The 21,458-nt window shown below is 40.7% G+C and overlaps 1 protein-coding gene across 4 annotated transcripts in view; it reads right to left on the reverse strand.

The window, feature by feature from the left end:
• Ryr3 (ryanodine receptor 3) overlaps positions 1-21,458 on the reverse strand; it is a 521,392-nt gene that overhangs the window by 152,575 nt on the left and 347,359 nt on the right. For all 4 annotated transcript variants that reach the window (XM_052725780.1, XM_052725779.1, XM_052725782.1 and 1 more), the window contains exons 37-40: positions 20,826-20,928; positions 19,895-20,032; positions 2,858-3,131; positions 1,463-1,577 (exon numbers count right to left, since the gene is read on the reverse strand). In XM_052725780.1, coding sequence (XP_052581740.1) covers positions 1,463-1,577; positions 2,858-3,131; positions 19,895-20,032; positions 20,826-20,928 — 630 coding nt within the window. The remainder of the gene's footprint in view (positions 1-1,462; positions 1,578-2,857; positions 3,132-19,894; positions 20,033-20,825; positions 20,929-21,458) is intronic.

Genomic DNA, 21,458 nt, shown 5'->3' on the forward strand with positions numbered 1-21,458 from the left:
GAACTGTTTGGAACGTGAACTTTTTCCTTACACCTCTTCTCCCTAAGACATTTGTAAGAGGGACAGAATGCCTAAGAATGAGGCTTCCAAAAATCTTGGCAATTAGCTACAGTCCTCAAGATCTTTCCTTCCAAGGGAAACGTCTATCAATTATAACCTGCTTCCCTACATGTCCGACGAAAGTGCATGACTACACGACCATTGTTTCCAGTTGGAGTGAGTAGAGCATTAAAGGGTAATATCAGAAACAGAGTTGGGGGATCATAGAAAAACAATGCCCATTAGTCCATTAAAACTTGGGTCCTCTGGGCCAAGGATGGTCCCCATAGTTAAGAAAGTCTGAAAGGTACCATGCCCTGTTTCTGTGAACATGTCCCAAGTATGTGGCCCCAATCACTGCTCTTCTACAGGTGTCTAAGGCACTTGACACCAGATACATGTAAGCTATTATGGAGGTACAATCCTTCATCACTTGATTTGATAGCCTTCCCAATTACCGAAGCAATTAGCATCTCTATGGCAAGCTCTAGCTTATTGGGATCTTAACAATGCTCAAAAAACAATGTCAGATTCCTAGAAAGATCACAATTTCCCCCTTTAGAATCATGGGAGGAGCTCTAAGAAACAGTTCTGAAATCTGTTGTCACTGAGGCATACAGATGTGCTTAGGGTTCCGTGAAGAAATTTAACTTTTCCAAGATGATGGATTGTGACCCCGAAGTATAAGCCAAATAAACCCTTTTCTACCCTAAATTGCTTTTGGTCAGTATTTTTATCACAGCAACAGAATAAAAAAAGAACACCACTTATTCCTGGGATGGTGGCACCCTAGAATCAGCAACGTTTGAAACCACATTCCATATTTTGCCTCCAGAAGTCATGCAGTCTAGATCAGTCATGGATAAAATGCTTCCTGCGCTAGTGTGAGGACTGAAGTTCTGATCTTCATCACCCTCATAAGCAAGGTGGGAATAGGCTCATCTATAATCCCAACATTCAGGGGGCAGAGACAAGAATCCCCAGAACAAACTGTTTAGGTAGACTATCTGAATTCATGATGTCTGGGTTCAGTGAAAGACCCTGTCTCAGTTGGTAAAGTGGGGAGCAGTCTAGGAAGACAATTTATGCCAACTTCAGGCTTCCATATGTATGTGCATAATTGTGCATGCACATCTACACACGTACATCCACATGCATGTGAGCATGCTCACATATATGTATGTACACTACACATATACATACATGCAAAAACATCTAAAAGAAGCCATTCAATTTAAGTAAGATTTCAGGAAAACTGGTATCAATTCCCGGTTGTACCCTATGCTAGCAGCAACGGTCCCCTTCTTGCATCCTCTTGGAGCTGTAAAAATCTTTTCCTCTTCCCAGGGGAAAACTGAGGCAATAGATACCTGAGCAAGTAGTCCTGCCCTGAGAGTCAAGTTCTGGCTCAGTATAGCATTACCTGTGATTTCTCTGCACCCAGCACGTTCACCATCACCTCCATCACTGTCTCGTGCATGCCGAGGACCCTCATAAGGTTGGGGTGCTGGTAAAACACCTTGTTGTTCATTATGTCCCTAACAGAAAAACGAGAGGCAGAGTTCAGCACCTGCTGCTCTTCTGCTATGAAAATCCACACAAACACGATTTAGGTCGAATAATATAAAAATGATAGGCTGAGAAAAATAATAAGAGGGTACTAGGTCGTGAAATACATATGGAGTGTTTTCGGCTGACATAACCAAGGAGCACCAAATAATTCTAAGTGTTTGATTTTTCTCTTTACAATGTTTATTTCTAATGATATTTAAACAATTCCCCCTTCATCCTTTTTTTCTTATAATAAATTCTAAGACCACTCATACCACTGGATTTTTCTTTCTCTGTGTACCCAAGAACTTCTTTTCTCTGCTGATAGCTGTGCTTCTTTGTATTCAGTTTCTTAATGATAGGACTGCTTATCTTTCTTATAAGAATTTTGTGTTTGATACCATGAAGTTTGTGGAGACCAGTCTTCAAAAGCAATGGTATGAACACGTAACAACCATCACACCTTTAAGCTACTTAACACAAACTCACACAATGAAGCTTAGACAAATGAAAATCTGGAGATAAAACAATTCTCTAAGTTGGGTGGAGAGGGAGGGGCTATTTCTGCAGCTTATTTCCCTCCCATAAAAGTCTCTTCATTTCTATTATAATATTCCTCTTTGCAAATGAATTTGGGGAATCATGCCTGCACACACCCTTTCTTTCCTGATAATCATGCAAACCACTTTCCTGTTCCTTAGTGAGGCTCTGCAGTTTGCCAGCCCCAAGGATGGGGAGGGGAGGAATGTTGCTTTTGATTTTAATCAGGTAACACTGTGGGTTGGCCAGTGAACCTTTCTGGCTCTTGTTTTCTCCTCTATGTTCTGTACTGAAAGGAAATGCCCCTGGCACCAAAATTGCCAGGAATTGTCTTGTCTACATGGTTTGTGAGGCAGATCCATGAGTTGTAAGTTAAGGGATCTCACAGAACTAACAAAATCACTCTACAGTTTAGAACTGGGGAGAAAAGGGCCAGCTGAGAATATCTCAGAAGCCCCAGAAGATGCTCAGCCAGAGGCTGCAGTGCTCAAATCATTTTTCTCTCAGGTTAAATAGGCTGCCCTCTCCTCCAGATGTGTTTCCATGGCTATTTTCACAAGAGTCCCTAAGAATTCCGTTCATTTCTTTTGGTAATGCCCTTTCTGCCTTGCACAACAGGCGGTCTGGTGTCTCATGTTACAGAGGTAGCTCATGTGACAAGGATGTCCCACCACAAGGAGAGAGAGAATTCTCTCTAGAGAACTGCACTTGCTGTGAGTGACCTTACCCTAGCCCGTTGATCATGAGAAGCTCCTCTTCCTTGCCCATCCTGACACTAAGAAGGGACCGGATCTGGCCCAGGGCAGCCAGCAGGTTGATGGTGTCGCTCACGGAGGCCTGGCTGATGGTGTAGGTCTTCCGCAGAGCCTGTAGCAACTCCCCAATGCTGTCATACTGTCTCCGTAGGAGGTTGAACATAATCCTCACCAACTCTGCGTCCTGGATTTGGTTCTCTTGGGCCCAGCGGATCATTGTCTGAGAGACTAGTTCCTTCAGTGTTGCTGAAAAGGGAATCGGAGAAAACACTAACCATGGATGCCCCAGAGCAGAGAAAGTTAGGTGGTACAGAAACATCCCTCAACCGTCAAACGTATCAACAGCTGGCTCAGGTTAAATCTTTTCTTATTTTAAGGTTGAGTCATGGCATGTATAAAAGTAGACTATATCATCAAGACATAAACATGCCACCTATACCATAATAAAAATATCACAATTATATACTAAAAAATGCATTTGACTAATGTTTGGATTCATACTGAAAACTGAATAAAAAGTAAGACTCTGTCCTTGCCTTCAGGGAGCTCATAAGCCAGTTCTTTACATTTTTATTTTGTGATAAAATTTTATTGTTATTGTATGATACAATGCAATAAATGCTACAATGAAGGTACTTGAAAGTGCCATGAGACTGAGTACAGAATAGCTGTCCGGGGTGGGTCAAGGTGTGAAAGTAAAGCATTGGCCCATGCTTCTTTAGAATAAAGCAAACGAAACACTGGTACTTAACATCATTATTACTGTCTCTAAATATATTAGGGATATCCAATGGTGGGGATTAAGTGGAGTTAACAATTCGTGAACAATAAAAGATATTTTAGATGATATGAACATAACATATATTTGGGGAAGAATAGAAGTGGGCAGAGAGGACAGGACCAGATCTGAAGGGTTGGAGGCTGGACATCTGACCATCGTATATGGAAATGGCTTCTTTGAACTGAATCTTTTGCAGAAGTTGACTGCTGCTGCAGCAGGAAATATTTCCATAAGCACGGAAAGAAAGAAACTGCTATGGCATTGAATTTGGGATTTACTGGGGTTCATAGCCAGTTCCACAAGTACAGGGGAAATCAGTTAAAATGAGACCAGCTAAGAGCCTTGTGGTGGATGGACCACATGGGTCCTGATGACTGCTGGCTGTCTTTGCTTTGGGAAGAAATTAAGAGGCAAAAGCTGATCTGAGTAAGTTCAGGAGGTGAAAGGAGACATGCTGGAACAGCTGGTTAGGCAATTCTCACCCCTCCCACTGCATACACAGTTCTAGAAGACTCCACAACAGGGGAAGAGACACTGCTTCAAAACCATAATTGTGTCCAAATCTCACATTGCCACCACACTTCTGGAAGGTAGGAATTGTACCAGAGCCTTTATTCAGGCCAGGTGATAAAACCAGAGCTAAGAGGACAATGAAGGTCATTGAATCCACCAGGGAAAGGTTTAGGAATACATTCAGATGGATGCTTTCTGTAGTCCGTGTCATTTCCAATAGTCAAGTTTTCTACTCCACATCACTATACATAGCAGATGTCTGCTCCCCATACGCTCTTGGCTCTACCATAGGCTATAAAAATAGAACTTAGTCACCAAAGCTCTAAAAGATCTAGATGTAAAGGATTAATTTAGCTTACTGCTGTGTCTATCAACCCTGTGGGTGTTTCAGGTTCAGGCAGGAGACATAAGCTGAAACAATTAAAAAAAAAAAGAATACACAGGCTAGAGAGAAGCGCAGTTAAAAGAACTTGCTGACCCTATACTTAAGGCTCAGGGAATGTCACAGAAGAGGTGATGGAAAGATCGTAAGAGCCAGAGGTTCAGGGTGCCTATTGCTAGTGTCCCCTTGGCATGACAGGGAAAATATAACCATGAAATACCAACAATATGGCTGTCTAGACAAGACCAGCATAATCACAACACCAGTTGACATGCCAGTGTTGACAAAGGAAATCCCACATGGTCCCATCCTTAGATGAAGAGCTTCAGCTAGTCAATGCCTGCCAGGAAAGAGAGAATTAGTTTTCTCCAGAAATGAATTCCTGCATAGGATGTCCAACCTCAAGTGGTCATATACATGTATATATAAGCAACAAGTACATAAGAACGACATCAAATGGACTTAGTAGGTTGCATATATGTCTCTCTCTCTGTGGTGTGTATGTAAAGTAATAAAGAAGTGACCATGAATTTTGGAGAGAGGGGCTAGGAAAAGTTTGAGGTGGGAGAGAGAGTGTGAGTGATGTAGATAGGTGTTCATGTATGAAGTTCTCAAAAACTTAAAAAATCTTTCTTAAGAGGGACTTAATTCTTGTTAACATCTGCACCTTCTGGGGGACAAGTTATTAATGGGCTGTGTTGGGCTTTTCTCAACAATTTCCCTATTGAATCATTAGCAAAGGGGTTCTACAGGGTCCCCCAAGCATCACCGACTATTAGCAAGGCTGTTAGTTATTCTGTAACACAATGGGAAGAGCCTGTTGCTGAAGACACAACATCCTTATGTCACCAACCATGGAAAACTCAAGCTAGAGTCTAACTAGAACTTTTACTCCTACTGACTAGCATTCATGGCACTGGAATGTACTTTGCACCCTACCAGAGGAGAAAAGTAATCATCAATATCACTCAGATACAAACCCCAAGACCTACAATACTGCAAAATCCTCGTGCAAAAGTGACACAAATGTTGTGTGAATAGTCACTTTTTAAATGGATTTAAGGCCCACTCTATGAGATGGACCCCATACCTGACCTGAGTTCGAGGCCAGCCTGGTCTACAGAGCGAGATCCAGTACAGGCACCAAAATTACACAGAGAAACTCTGTCTTGAAAAACAAAATAAACAAAAAAAGAGTCCATGAACCTTACACTAGATAAGTCTTGGGCCTAGAGGAAAGCCTACTACTACTATTCTGCTAAAGGAATGTAGCAATGAAATGACTCCCAATGACATAGTGCTACACCCACAGATCAGTGCCTTGCTCAAGCTTCATCAGAGAAGCTTCTTCTTGCAGTAGATAGGATAACAAAGAGATCCACGCTGGAAAATGCACAGTGTGTGAAAGACTTTGGAGCATTCAGCCCTAAGTGGATTTTTTTTTTACATCAAGCCCCCCACTCAAGGCTCAAAGATCTTCATGGAAGAGGAGAAAGAAATGTTTTCAGAGCCAGAGGCAACAGATGACTCAAAGAAAACAGCATCTTCCATACACAACAGGGCTGATATACACATAAACTCACAGAGACTGTAACAGCACTCATAAGACCTGCACAGGTTCAAACCAGATAAAACCCCAGCACTGAGAAGGGGAAATGGACACAAAGTACTACCCATAACCAAGAAACGCTCTACAGTTAATACCTCTGGGAAAGGGAAAATCAGTTTTCCTCAATAGAGTGCCACGTGAAATATCAACCACATTCCAGGGCAGGCCCTATGCTCAGAGTAGTCAGTCAATAAAAAATGGACTTCATGCTTTCTTTTATGTATGTTTTTTATTGTGCTATTTTTTGTCTTACTGATTTTCTTTCTTCAGCTGTTTGCCTGTTTTGGTTTTCATTTTTTGCTTTTTGTTGTTTTCCTTTGTTTGAGAGAAAGGAAGAATGTGAAGTTGGGTAGGTAGGGAAGTGGGGAAGATCTGGAAGGAGTTAAGGGAGGGAAAAGAACATGACAAAAATATATTGCATAAAAGTATTTTAAAAATTAAAATTAAAAAACTGAAACTGTTCCCAGGTGCATCTATTCTTATTTCTCCTAGTTAAGGTAGTAAGAACAAAGGAAATATACAAAAATACAGAAACTCTTGCACCTGATACAAGTTGTATAGTCCTATAAATACTACTTCCTTTAAAGCACACATTCTGGCATGAAACAACTGTAGTTCTCACCATAAATGACCAGATCCTCCACAGAAATAACATGCAGCATCAAAGTCCTTGCCACATGGGAGAGGCTATGATTAGGTAGAATCACTCATCATCTCAAGACTACTTCTTTTACAATAGGAAATTTGCAGAATTGCATGAAACCAAATAAATATTAGCATTCCCTTAACCTGGCTTTGTCTCTGAGTTATTGGTCAGGGAGTCCAAGAGACTTCCCAAACTATACAGGCTATATATAGGACACACACACATACACACACACACCCAGAGAGAGAGAGAGAGAGAGAGAGAGAGAGAGAGAGAGAGAGAGAGAGAGAAATTGTCTTTGGTTCTTTCCCAGAACTTGAAGGTAGACCTTAGTGGTGAAGATACCGCATACTTTGGACACGGGAACTGGAGGAATGGAGCTCAAGCTGACCTGGAAGCCTGCTCCCTGAAGACTAGTTCTCATATTACTAGAAGGTGCTATGCAAGCTGCCAAGGGATAAAAGCAATCATTAGTCCTACTTATCTGTAAAGCCTATGATCCACAACAATGACCAGTGTGACAAGAAATCCCACAGGGTGCAATAATGGCACTTATATTTTAGGGGTAACCAACAGCCATGTAATTGGACTTCAGATCCCTCAATAGAAAGGAATTTATACTTGGTACTATAAACAAAGCCAATTACTCATTGCTGGAGAGGTCATGGACTCTAGAGGAAAACTTACTATTGCCACTTTCCTAAACAGTGTAATTTCCAAATACAGCCTAAATATTTATCTTTATTCCTACAGATAAATGTTACTCATTCCCTTCATCAAAGAACATTCTTCTTGTAGCAGATGAACACCATCACAGAAGTCTACAATTGGTCATGATGCAGAGAACTCTGTGGGATGCCCAGCCCTAACTGATATATCTACAACACAACCTCTACACCTAAGTCCCAGGGGGATATAACAGAAGAGGGAGCAGAAAGATTGTGATCAAGTAATAAAATATATATTAAAAACATGTTTTCTATAATGTGTTAGGTCTTCTGTATATCTGAACATATGAAAATTAAAATAATCAGTGCATAAACAATGCTGGGAACATACTTATAAACATTAACTATTAATACTATAAATAATGGTAGTTCTGAAAGTTTAAACTACAAATTAGGGAGCTCAGAATTCTTTAGGCAGTTTGGAAAGTCATAACAATTCAAAGATTTATTTGCTGTTTCAATTATATTTACCTTGGCACTGATGGTAGAGAAGAAATGATAGGCAAAAGTGTGGGTGCATGAAAACAAAGCAGTCAGCAAGACTCAACCGTATTCCTTATCATCACCTGCCTGGGAAAACAGCCAATTTTATATCTGAATGTTTTGAATGAAGAACTAAGAATCTTGTCAATAAAACTCTCAGGATGGTATCATTTAACCCTGCAGACACAATGGTGATAAGCACAAAGCTGTATGTCAGAAGTGTTTTTTCTTGAGGTAAAACACTGGCGTGTGATTGAGTTACCAGCTAAACTAGCCCCTTGTCTGATGGAATGCCATTTAAATGAGAATAAGAACAACCTGTGGCTAATTGGTCTTGGATAACATTTTCTTCATAAAGAAATAAGTTTTTCACTTTAAATGATAGTATTTAATGCCAATTAGAAAATTTGAATTTCAAGTGCAAACTAGAATTCTGGCAAACACTTATCTGCCACTGTGAGCTTTGACAGCTTCTCAACACTTAAAGACTTAAAGATCCCGATTAAATTATTGATATTACCAAGTGTGATTTGAAAATATTTTATAATGAACTGTGTCAACAGCTGATAACTCTGTATTACTCAAGAAAATAATGATTTCCATAAAACAATGCATGCAGCTACAAAAAATATGGAGTAGTGCTAACCAACAAGCAATCTAGCCCAATGGTATTCTTTTTTTCAGTTGAGGTATGATGTGTTTTGATTTTGTTTACCCTATCCTCTAACTCTTTCTAGATCCAACATCCCCACCTCCATCTTTATCTACTCAACTTCGTGTACTCTCCCTTTTTCTTTTTCCCTACAGCTCAAGTGAACTCCACTCCACCAGGCTGTGTGATTCTGATCATCTCTGAGCTGAGCCCTTCATCTAGCAAGCTACAGTTTAAGGATATTTCGCTGCTTGCTTCTGGATGGATTAACCGTGAGTGCATGAGAGTAGGACTCCTTGTATTGAGAAATAGAGTGAGGATTAAAAAATGATTATTTTGAAAATCGAATCCTGGAGGTTAAGGGCTTTGACCATTATTCACAGGGCACTAAAGTGCTCCCTGCTAGCTTGAAGGGCTCTGAAAGTTTCCCCTTCATTGGGCTAAGTTTGGATTTAAGTCCAGTCATCTTTAGAGAAAGGAGGGGCTGGGCCTGTGTTATGCAGTAGTGGTGTGGCTTTATTTGGCAGGTTCTGTAGCCCACGTGGGGCACATGAAGAGTGGGAAGGCTGCATGTGGGGTTGGGGGACTTAATTCTTCAACTTCAACACCAGCATATCTTCATCAATGCAGATGGTCTCAGTAGTAATGGAAGCCTTGGCTATAAGCTGTAGGAGTTTCACCATATCATCAGTGAGCTTGCAGGAGCCAGGATATATGTTATGTACATGTTTCTGACTGTCCTTGACTGAACACCCAGTTACCTCCTATTGGGCCACTTCTAAGTAGCTTCTTAATCAAATGCTATTTTATGGGCATTTGCTAGGTGCCTAAGAGTGAGTTAAGTGCCTCTATGAAACAATTTCAGAACACTATTATTGCTCATAGGTCCTTAGTTGAGGAAATTCAATAATATATGTAAGGTATTTGGACATGTTGTCAAATTGTCTTCTAAATATTTCTGTTTATACCCATAAACCTGGACTGCTCTACCTTGGTTGGAGAAGCTTCCTTTTGCAGTGGGCAGCAGTTGATGCAGAGATTAATAGCTGTTAACAGTGCTGAAAAGAAGAGTCTAAGTGCTCAGGCCTAAATAGGATATTTTTATTAACTACTCCACCCTCACCATGGTTCAGGAAATGTCATGGGAAAGGGGGTAGAGAGAATGGAAGAGCTGGAGATAAGGAGGACACAGTGAAATGCTATATTCAAGACACGGCATGGCTGCCACCAATATGAACTCACACAGCTGTGGTTATTTGCACTAGACCAAACCACCGAGCCTCAGTTCTGGCACAGATAGGGGAGGTATGCTCCAGGCCCCACCCCTTAATGAGGACCCCCAGTTGATTGCTGCTGGAGAAGGGAAAATCATTCTTTCTTGAGGATGTTCCCACTGGTAATTTTCCTGTGCTCCAGTGGGTAACCCTATGCACCCACAGGCAGCACTAACTCGACTTTGTGAGTTATCTAAAAAAAAGCAAAAACAAAATAAAACAAAACAATAACCCCTCCCACAAAAACCATAAAAGAAAGGAAAAAAGAGAGGAGAGTTACAAAGAGATGTCTCAACGTTTGAGAGCATGTGCTGTTCTTGTACAGGACCTGAGCTCAGTTCTTAGTATCCATATTAGGTGACTCAGAATCACCTGTAACTCCAGCTTTAGGGGTATTGGATTTCCCTGGCCTCTGTGAGCACTGGCACTTAGGTGCTTATACCAACACAAAGACATACAAATTTGCAAAATTAAAAGCAAATCTCTAGAAAAAAGACAAATGACATGAAGTTAGTAGGGAGACTTGCTAGGGGATCTGCAGAGCGATTAGGAAGGAGGAGATGAGGTAGATATGATTATATTTCATTGTATATGTGAATGGAATTGTCAAGAATTTAAAAAAAACAATTTAATAAGTAAAATAAAAATAAAATCTTCATCAAAACTGTTTAGACTTCAGATTTCCATCACTTCAACAGGGCGCTGCCAAGTACACCCAGTGGTTCATCTCATGGCACTTATAGAAAGGAATAATACCTATTCCATGAAGAACAGAATGGAGGAACAAAGGGAGACATGTAACTAAGCCTCTGCTTTGTGATGAGCAAAATAAAGCAAATTGTCAAATAAAACATCTAGGGAAGTGAATTGTGCACTATGCTTTCCCTGATGGGATTATTATTAACATTCTAATTCACTCAATTTTTGCAATTAGTATAATAATAGATAGACAATTTTCTCAAATATATGACCTATATCCTACATTTAAAATGATTATTCAAGCTAACTCAGAATGACAATATGCTGAATGTACTGTATGGCTTAGAAAGACTTGATTGTGAGGGAGACATCTCAGAAGACAAGGGGACATTTTAGAAGACAATGGCTTCTTCACTCCCAGACTTTTCGAATAGTCATATATTCTACACATAAACAAGATTAAAGTGTCTTCCCATTAGAGCTCAGCTTAGTACATCCATTTGGGAGTGTGTGATTCAGTTGTTTACTGTCCCCCACCAGTCATTTATAACCTGCTTCTTTGATTTCAGACCTCTAAGCCATCCACATGTGACCCTTACAGGAAAACTCCCTAGTTATCTACCTACCATTGTCACAAGACCTTTCCTTTAAGTAGTCAAATGACCAGCTTCCAATGCCAACTACCGTAAGAGAAGGGTCATTTGCTCTCATGGTGCATGTTTCCATGCTATGGCTGCAGGAGTCTGGAACTTTCAAATACTTCTCAGGATGTATCTTTTTTGTGTCTCTCCAAATTTAGATGACAAGCCAAATGGTCCTCACTCGATGAACTACATACTTATTATCAAAGGGTAGATGTTGGCCACTGGCAAAGCAAATCCCGTACCTGTGCTGCTAAATTGTCTGTGCGTATTGTTAAATCTGGGTCAGCTTGGAAGAAAAAAAATCCATTTACATTGAGGAAAAGAAATAAATGAAACTGCACTGTACTTAGGTTAAACTCAGAAAATGATTTATAACGTTCACAGTACAATGGAAAAGAAAATTATGTGCATTTAAACAATGTGCACCTATTTTAAAATTCCAAGGGATTGAAAGTCAGCCTGTGGTATGCTGTAGACTGGAGGTATGAACAGGTGTGGATAATTTCCACGTGTAAGATGCCTGTTTGTGTGTTAAAGTGAAGGAGAAAGGCAGGCTGTGGATTAGATTGGGTGGGGAAGTGGGGAGGAACTGGGAGGAGTTGGGTGGTCTCGGGACCCTTGATTAGAACGTCAGGAGAAGGTATTTTGCTCATCCTCTGGACTTGGTAAGGAGTGGATTTAAGGTATATGTACTCTAGTTGGCAGTCCACTGCTAATCTAAAAACAAAACTTGAATAAGGAGACTGTGGAAGGAGTGAGCATAGCTACTGGATCAGTCCATCACAGCGACTGGCCTCCATCTCTAATTCCACAGTAATCTCTGTCAGTATGGCCCCTCGCTGGCTGGTCTCCGCAAACTGGGTTTTCTGTTTCTTGTTTGCCAAAAGCACTGACATGATAAATATAAAAGGAAGTTCATATGACCTATGCTTTTTACACTCAGTGCACAAGCCAAGGTGGATGCAGACTTTTAGGCTTCAGAACATTAAACTTGGCATTATTTCATTAAACCCTTCTTTGTCACTTTCCTTTTACATACAAAGAAAGCAGAAGCACATAGAGACTAAGAACTTACCTAACATTATGGTTGACAAATGGTGGTGGTGGTGGGGGGCTCCAGGCTGCTAGAGTCTCTTCTGTGTACTTTATCATCTCAAGTTGCTTACCTTCATAACACTCAGAAAAATTGTTATTTTTATTAGTACCTTAAACTTCTATTATGCCTACTGTCTAGACACTCTCTTAATAAGTCATGAAATAGATTCAGATGTAAAATCCTAAAACCCATAAAGCTCTAGTTCTTTTCCTGACACTCTTAGCCAGATTGCTTTCTCAGAGCCTCAATTTCTTTACCGATAAAATAAAATTACCCTATAAAATTCCTCTTGAAGGTTGCAGTAGAGTAATAAGAGCACTGGGCAGGGACAGCTGTGTGTCCTCAGACAAGTCACCTACCTCTCTGTCTCTGTCTGCTTCTGAGAGTGTATGTCTATACAACGTGCTGTGCTCTTGAAAGAGTGGCATTCATTTGTTCAAGTGGTAAATGAAAGCCTGTGGCTTCACTGGGCTAAATGGGTAAGCAGCAAGAATTTTACTACCACTTATAGTGTCCAATTTCAATGTTATTCAGCTGGTTTTTCCTACAAGTAAAACCTGAGATTGAAGAAATAAAAGAAAATCTCAGAATTCTAGCAGTTACCGATGGCAGGGAGTGGCCATTATCAACACGTCAGTGCGCACCACTAATCACCTACATGGAGGAGGTGAGCTATGGGGACTCCATGGCCTCTGTGATGACTGTCCTGACTGCTAGTGGAGAGGAAACTGTCTGTCAGAGGTCACATGGCACAGTCACACTGTCCGTTCAGCTTCCCAGGATTACTGGGGAAGGGACTCAAGTCCTCTGTGCTCTCTGTCCTGGAGCTTCTTCATGTCAAATTTACAAAATGGTCAAATATCTACTGCTTAGCAATGGGAAAGGCCAGGGAAGTTAAATCCATGGATTTCAAGGACTTAACTTTGGGAAAATTCATCAGTCCAATTTCTCTGTGATTCCCCAATGTTTCTCTGACCCAGGATCTACAGTTGGGACCAATTTACCTTATTTAACATGAACACTGGTACTGTGGGGTATCACCAAGAATGCCATTTTAAGGTGGTCTGAAATGCAAGCAAAAGTCTATAAAGACACTGGGCGTTGTTCTTGGGTAACAAGCAAATGGCTGTGCCTAATGTGTGTTACTGGACCACAAAGACACCCACTATTGGTGTGAAGCTGGCTGAGGGCTCACAGCAGCAGCACATGCCCCAGCTCTCTGTGAGCTTTATGGGGCTTACATACTTGGTTTTGTCTATGCTGGCGCCCCTGACCTAGGAGTAGGGCAAGCGATTCAGCTCCTTGCCAGTTATTACTCCCCTCCTTGCAATGATAATAGCCACAGTTTATCTAGCATTTCCTGTGTGTTCAGCAATGTGTTAAGGACTATACCTGAATCAGCATTCAATCCTCACAATCATCCCACAAGAACAGAAAAGACGGATAGGGCAGTGACCAAATTTCCCCTTCATCATGGCCCTTACTAGCTTAATCCTCACTTTACTTTTTGTCTAAGTAATGAACCATTTCAATTTAGTGAATGGAAATGGGTTCTTGTAAATAGCCGGTCTGCTAAGGCACGCGAGGCAGCGAGAGATGAGAGTGGGATGTGGAGGTTTTGGACTGTTTGCAACAGGCTGTGGACCCCACAAAACTGTTCATGTCATACTGGCCCGGCTGCCTTGGAGCCTAGCTTTTAGGGCCGACTGTGTGCAATCATCTGGCTGCTGCATACATCTGCTAAATCTGTCTCTTGTTTTCTTGTGAGTGTATATGCACATGTGCATAAGCATGTCTGTGGAAGCCAGAAGCCAATCCTGGGTGTTCTTTACCTTGTTTCTTCAGACAGGGTCTCTTATTGGCCTGGAACTAATCAAATAGGCTAGGAAGGCTAGACAGACAGCACCAGAACTCACCCTGTCTCTGTATCACTGAGATTATAAGCACACACCACCACACCAGCATTTTCCCTTTGGGTCTTTGGCCTCTACATGGTTTTCTACCTTGGTCAGAGCCTCACACATACCTACATGGGTAGAAACAAGTGTGCTCACCCCACCCTGCTCTCCTCACCACCTGGGTACTTCTTCCGTGTCAGAAGCGGCACTACAAGGTACCCGTGAAACTGCACTCCAACATTCCAGCCAGATTCTGCTCTCTGGCTCCCTGGGGTCTCATCCATCATAAGGAGATAATTAGCCTGTTGTTTTTGAAATCAGTCATCCAGCCTCATAATCACTTTCTCAAACTGTACAGGCGATTACATGACGGATGATGATGTGACAGAGAGAAGAGTGCAGGAGGGACAGAGAGGGTTTGCTGATCCGAGTGGGGGAAGGGAAGTGTGGCAGCGTGAATGAGAATGGCCTTCAGAATGGTTCTTCTCCAGCTCTAAGACACAGACCGCCAGCATACAGGGCCCACCATTGCTCACAGGAGCCCCGTTTCGTATCTGTGGCTGTCAGGCACCTGACAGGGAGCCAATACAGTGAGTTCCGACCCCAAGTCATCCTGTATCTGCATTCCTCTGGCTCTGTTTTGCCAACCCCAGTCCTTTTCAAGGACTGTTGTGATCATTCTGGTTCCATTGTTTCCCTGTTTCCCTGTAATCCCTGTTTCCCAGTCAAAGCTGAGCTCCCCAGCATCTTTAACTCTGTCTGTAACCAGCATTTTCTTTTCCCATTCAACGTATTTGTACATTTCATATTTGTATGTGACCCGCTGATACCATTTGAGGCATCAGACTGTCTGCCACATTTCAGGTTGCTTCACCCAGAGCATTTCTGTCTCCATGGCTCCAATGTCTCTCTGCAGCAGGGATGAATGAAATCCTCGATTGAAAGACTATTTTTCTGAAACAGATTTCACTGGTTCCCCAAACAGTGCCTGAAATGTGGTAAGTAATCACCAAATATTTTAAGGGCCAAAACAGGTCAAAATTAAAAACTGTGCCAGATATACTTTAAAATACTTTGCATTTACTAAATAACTTAATTCTTATAGTGACCCAATGAGGTAAGTACTTAATCTCTTTTCACTTCACAGGAAAGAAAACTGAGGCACAAAGCTGTCATGTGTTTAACCTTACAGAAGTGAGGCAGAACAAGAATTTAAGACCAGGTTGCCTAATTTTAGAGCCCTGTACATCATAACCACTTCACTACTGCTGAACAAACTAAGGATTTAGTTTTTAAGAAACTTACACAGTCACTGTTTACAGGGGACACAATGTTTCTAAGTAATGAATACATACAGGAATAGCAATGTGAAGATCAATCCACCACTGTATGGTTTGGATAATTTTTCTTTACTTCAGTTTCTTTAACTATAACATAGGGATGAGAGTGAATGCTGTGTATTGTTATTGTGAGAAGTGATAGACACAAGCTAAAGTGGGTGCCACACACATGCTTAACCTTCCATCCCTGAAATCCCAGGGCCAAGTCTTATAGAGCAAATGAGAACATTGTACTGATGAATTTAGTTTTATTAGCAATTCTTCAAAACAGTGTTGAATCACTTTACATCCCCACCACAACCCATTCAGCTCCCTGTAGAATCCAGTTCACCCTAACCTGTTGCCATGCCTGAATTCAGGCCTAAACTTTCCTGTCTTTTGGCATTTTTGACCAGCGTTTTCAACTAAATGCTTTTCTTTCCTATTTTATCTACCTGTTCACACTTTTATAACACTTCCAAACCCTCCTCTAGCCATGGAGTGTATCTGTATTTCAACATCACAAACAACTCTCATTACTGTAAGAGTTATCTATTCAGACACAATTCCACCTTTACATCCACGACCTCACTTTTCCATGTTTGTGAGCCTTAAACTGACCAGTATGTTGTTAGAGGTAAAAAAGATAGTTAGGTCAATAGAATGAATATAGAAAAAAATTTCTCACATTAAGACACAATAAGGAAAGGTGAATAAAAATCCCATCTAAGGAGGGAGGTATGTCCTGTCGGAGTTTACATGATATGTTGGGTCAGGAGCGAGGGTAACAAAGTTAGAAGACAGACTTCACAGAGGAGGGCTAACTCTCTACCTGCTCTGTGTGCGTTTGTGTGTCCTTATGGAGAGAATTTAGAAATTTTAGAAAATAAATCTAATGGTGCCACCTGAGCCATCATTATATTCTCCACCAGTGGTATAGTGATCTTACGAGGCATTCATTTGTACCAGAGGCCAGGACTTATCCTGGCTGTAAAGAGCACTTTCTCTGCCCAGTAGTATTCACAAACAAGCCTTCAACTGGAGAGAATTTCGGCCTGGAGCTGTTATATATTCAGTGACAATGTATAAGCTTCCCCAAGTGGCAGCTTTGGGACTTGATGGATTTGTAGTCATCTCTAGGGACACTCCTGGTCTGATCTTTATCAGAGAGTAGCAGAGGAAAACAAGTATGTCTTAGGGATAAGAATGTCAGCTTAGCTCTGTGAAAGGCAGAGTTTGTGCAAACAGCACAGGCTGAGAAGAGAATTCGGTTCACCTCTGATAGACAGACCCACTCCTACATCCAGTTCTTCACACTGCTCTCCACAGCTGAATTACAGTGGGTCAGCAAAAGGTCCCTAATGTCAGCAGGGGGCTCTGTCTCCTTTGCTTGCATTACTTGAGAACATAATATCCTCTGGGACATTTCTGTGTACAGAAAAGACGAGGAAAACCATCTCCCATGGAAAAGGCATAAGTGTATCACATTTCATCTGTAAAATATGATAGCTGATTTTCATTTTCTTAACTTTAGAATTCAAGAGAAACAGCTGTTTGGTCTCTTCTGGAGAAATAACTCAGTTGCTACAGCTACACATGTATATTTAAGGAAATCCTGTTTTAACTGCAGTTTGCAGTCCAGTCTTAGCATGCAAGGGCTCTCTTATGGATGTGTTAGACAGAGACATAAAAATGTGACCTAGTATGATGGGCTGCTGCTATATCTATCATTTCATTATCATATAGCTCTTTGATAATACTGTAATAGTTTTCATTGATGGTGTGGCTTGCAGTTAATTTAAGCAAATCTCTTTAACACAGAGCTACTTAGCAGCATTCAAAAGAGTTTCAGAACATTTTGTTCTCTCTTTTCTGAGCCCATCTGATCCACACCAACAGTTTATAGAAGTGAATCTCAGGGAGGGGTCACCACCACCTTACCTGAAGATTTCCAGTTCAAATCTTTGGCATCACTAACTCTCCAGTGTTAAAATTCTGAATGGTACTGGGTTTTGACTTTCATTATAATTTATTTCTTTTTATTTTATTAGTGTTTGGCCTGTACGTATGTGTGAAGGTGTTGGACCCTGGAGTTACAGACAGTTGTGAAGTACCATGTGGGCGCTGGGAATTGAACCTGGGTCTTCTGGAAGAGCAGTCAGTGCTCTTATTCACTGAGCCATCTCTCCAGCCCCCCTGACTTTTATCATAGACCACTCCCAACAGTTTTTAATCTCAGGTGTAGAAGCAGTGTGGTGTGGTACTATGGGAAGAGTAGACACCTGGAGTAAAGTCACAGCTTCACTTGATTTAGTTATATCAGATTTGTGTTAATAAGTCACCAGGAAAATTTTCTGGATACAAGATGGAAGGAAGAATCATTGAACTAGTATCTCTTGATTCTTTTGAGTCTTATTTCTCTCAACTGAATATTGAAAAAATGAAGAAAGCTAATATCTGTTAGGAACATTAGTAACTAGCATATATGAATGCATTTGGTAAATTGTCAATTTACTATATTCCCCCAAATTTGTATTATTTTGTCAAAATAAATCATGTAAGTAGTGACATGGACAATCTGTCAGTAATTTATAGGATTATAACCATTTTTACAATTGGCTGTACATTTAGAAACACTGCCTCCATATGATCCAATGAAAAACAATTCTCTAGAGGGGTATTAAACAACTTCCTAGACTTTATCTTAAAGTATCATTCCAGCTATGCTTCTGGAACATTCTACAGGGAATCCACATAATAGCAACCAGTGTTACTTGAACTGATTGACCATTTCCTTTATTTTTGGGACCTCAGAAGGCTCAGAACACAAAACTTGGATGTGTCATAAGCACATGTGAGAGGAAGGCAGCATGGTGAACCCTTGTAGTCCCATCTGACAGGCTTGGCAGGTGTGTATGTTCTATCCAAGCAGATAGAACATGATCTGTCTCCTTTAGGGTTGAGGAGCAGTTGTGCAGGAAGTAATCTGTGGTGTTTGAACCCATCCTCAGTGTGAGACTTCACAGAGGCAGATGATGAACGATTTCATCTGACTGACTTGATTCATTTAATACGACATGGTCACTTTGTGGGAATGCTCTTCATAACATACTGTCAAAAAAGCATCCACTTCCAGAATCAATTCTCAGCAGGTGCTATAGGAGAGATGTGGGCCAGTGCAAGCTATTTGCAGTACTTATTTGGTGGTAACCACAAAGAGAGTCTCTACTCACTTATTTTTATTTCTATTTTTTGGCTCTACAACCCAGTTGGCTCACCCTCAAAGTCAAAACCTTTCTATGGTGATAGGACAGGACTGACCAGGATTGCCAGAGTCATGTTACCATATATTTTCTCAGAGGCTTCAAAGCTCCCACTGATATATGGGAATAATCTATTCCCCTCAGAGATATTCTGACAAAGATGAAAGGTTAATATAAAGGGTGATAAGAAGTGTGAACCTCCAAAGTGCTATCCCAGATGCACCTATCATATCTTGAGAGTCTATTTCTTTAGTAGGTGATCTGCAAGTGTGTTCCAAGACAGATAGGAACAGGGACTAAGATAAAAACTGATGACATTGAACCTGGGACACTTCTTTAGACAAATAATAAATTTGTCGAATTTGTAGCAAGGAGCAGATTGATTACATATAATGTTCAGACAATCTGTCTCTTGAAATGTTAACTCATTTAGAGACAGTCAGGCAAGTCAGTGCTCTTCTTTCAACATGGACCAAATGGTTGAGATTACCTACTGTGCAAAGAAGAGAGGAATGACTTGGGACAATAGTTGCCATCCTTAAAAAAACAGATTCAGGCTGTCACAATCTTAACACCATACTAGAGAATAAGAAGAGACCTTTAATTTCTTTTACACGTCCTGCTTCACTATTATTTAACTTCTTTGGTTGGAGTAGTTTTCCTTGCTTAGGTAACTGCAAACAGAAGTGAGGGAAATCAACAACACTTAGACGTTGAAAGAAAGATCAGAATTTGTGTGAGAGTTTCTAAGTAGACAGACAATAAGAGCAGATACCAGACAGCTGATCTCTCAGGTGTCAGAGAAGTCCAAAAGGTAATTCCTTGGATCACAGGAAAGGCAGAGAAAAAAAAAAGTCCATAACACTGACTAACAACAGTGACAACACAAAGCTCAATGTTTACTTTGGCATTCAACAGCCTTCGAGTGTCTTAGAGTGTATGTGAGAGAACCAGTTACCATGATTACGTCTCAGAAGAGCACAGCGGTGTGAGCAATGTGACAGAAAGAGAGTGTCACTTACTAGGATACCGTTCCTCTTCCTCTCTTGGCTGTTCCTTCTCTGGCTTGGGTAGGCCCTTGATTTTATACACCAAAGCACGAAGTTTTCCTGTCCAGGAAGTGTCCTCCTCCTCCTCCTCTTCTTCCTCCAAGGGAACTCCTAGCAAGCCACAGAAACAGAGTGCAAACCCAAACAGTACATTAAGAGTTAGGAAGAGCATAAGAAGGCAATTTCCCATCCTCTGAAACATTTTCAAGAGATTATAGGCAGCCTCCCAAGAATATTTATCTGCATTATGCCTTTCAAGTAGTTGCTAAAATATATGGTTTTCTGTGTCCCAGAACAGCAAATAAATTTAATCCCAAAGATTTACTTTTTCTAACCTATGTTAAAAAGGGCCCTAGAGTCTCTAGAAATACTTTAGCATTTATTATTTCAAATGAGAAGCTCAGCTTTTTTTCTACATATTACTCAATTTACCCAGGCATAAGAATCATAAATGCCACCACCCACTTAAAAATCAGTAGATAAACATCAAAGTAGGAACCCATGACTTAGAATCCTTCAGAGAAGACATTGATACCCACTTTTTTTTAAATTACAATAGATAAAAAGAAAAGGGACCACAGTCTTGGCTTGGCTGGGAGAATATGACATCAGTACCATTGCAAGTGAACTAGGTGAGGTATAGAGTCAGTCATCCCCACCCCTCACCTTTTTTTTCTTTCCTACAAAGACCTTCCCACTCCCTCTCTGTATCCTCACAAAGATTCTATTTAGATAAAAGCATTTTCAGTCTCTCATTCTGCCAGGGACACTTCCTGTATCTTCTCTAACACATGTAATTTGAACAATTGGTACCAGAAGGTCAGACATATGAGTAACTTCTCAACCCCTCACTGGCATTCTAATAAAGGAAGATGGAGCTCTAGCTCATCTCTCAGAAGCTCACCACAGTGAACCAGAAGGTCCTCATGGAAGTCATATAGCTCCTCTCGGATCTCCTCTGGGCAGGGGCAGTTCTCTCCCAGGTGAAAGTTGAGGAGCATGTTGATCTGTGAGGGCAAAAGAGCAATCTCTAGTCAGTCTCCATGTCAGCCATGGGAGCTCAGATCATGCCTTAGACACAAAACAGTCTTTGAATTTTTTATTTAAAGGTTTTTGGAGGGTGGGGGAAGTAAAAGTGGCCAACCTACAAAAAGCTTTCTCTTTTTTTCTTATACTAAAGGCTGCTTATTAATTGTACAGAATTTGGAGAATATTTAGAGTAGAAAATTCCTATCACCCAAAGATAAGTCCTGTTAATAATATTAGGAAATTTATTTCAGACTTTATGCATAGCTTCACAAATTCAAACCACACTCTCTATATAAACTTTCTTAAAATCCAATTTCTGACTGACTTTGTCTGGGACATTTTCTTAACATGAGTTTAAAATGGTAAAATTATTTATTTCACTCTATGGACAGATACAAATTTATGTAAAATCAAATTTCTGCTATGATATGCTTGTTTCTACTTTTATTATTTTTTGTGAGTACCTGGTGTGGCGTGTGTGTGTATGTGTATGTGTGTGTGTGTGTGT

The sequence above is a fragment of the Peromyscus californicus genome, unplaced genomic scaffold (assembly GCF_007827085.1).
Source record: "Peromyscus californicus insignis strain IS unplaced genomic scaffold, ASM782708v3 Scaffold_7__1_contigs__length_154581171, whole genome shotgun sequence".
In the NCBI taxonomy this organism is placed as follows: Eukaryota; Metazoa; Chordata; class Mammalia; order Rodentia; family Cricetidae; genus Peromyscus; species Peromyscus californicus.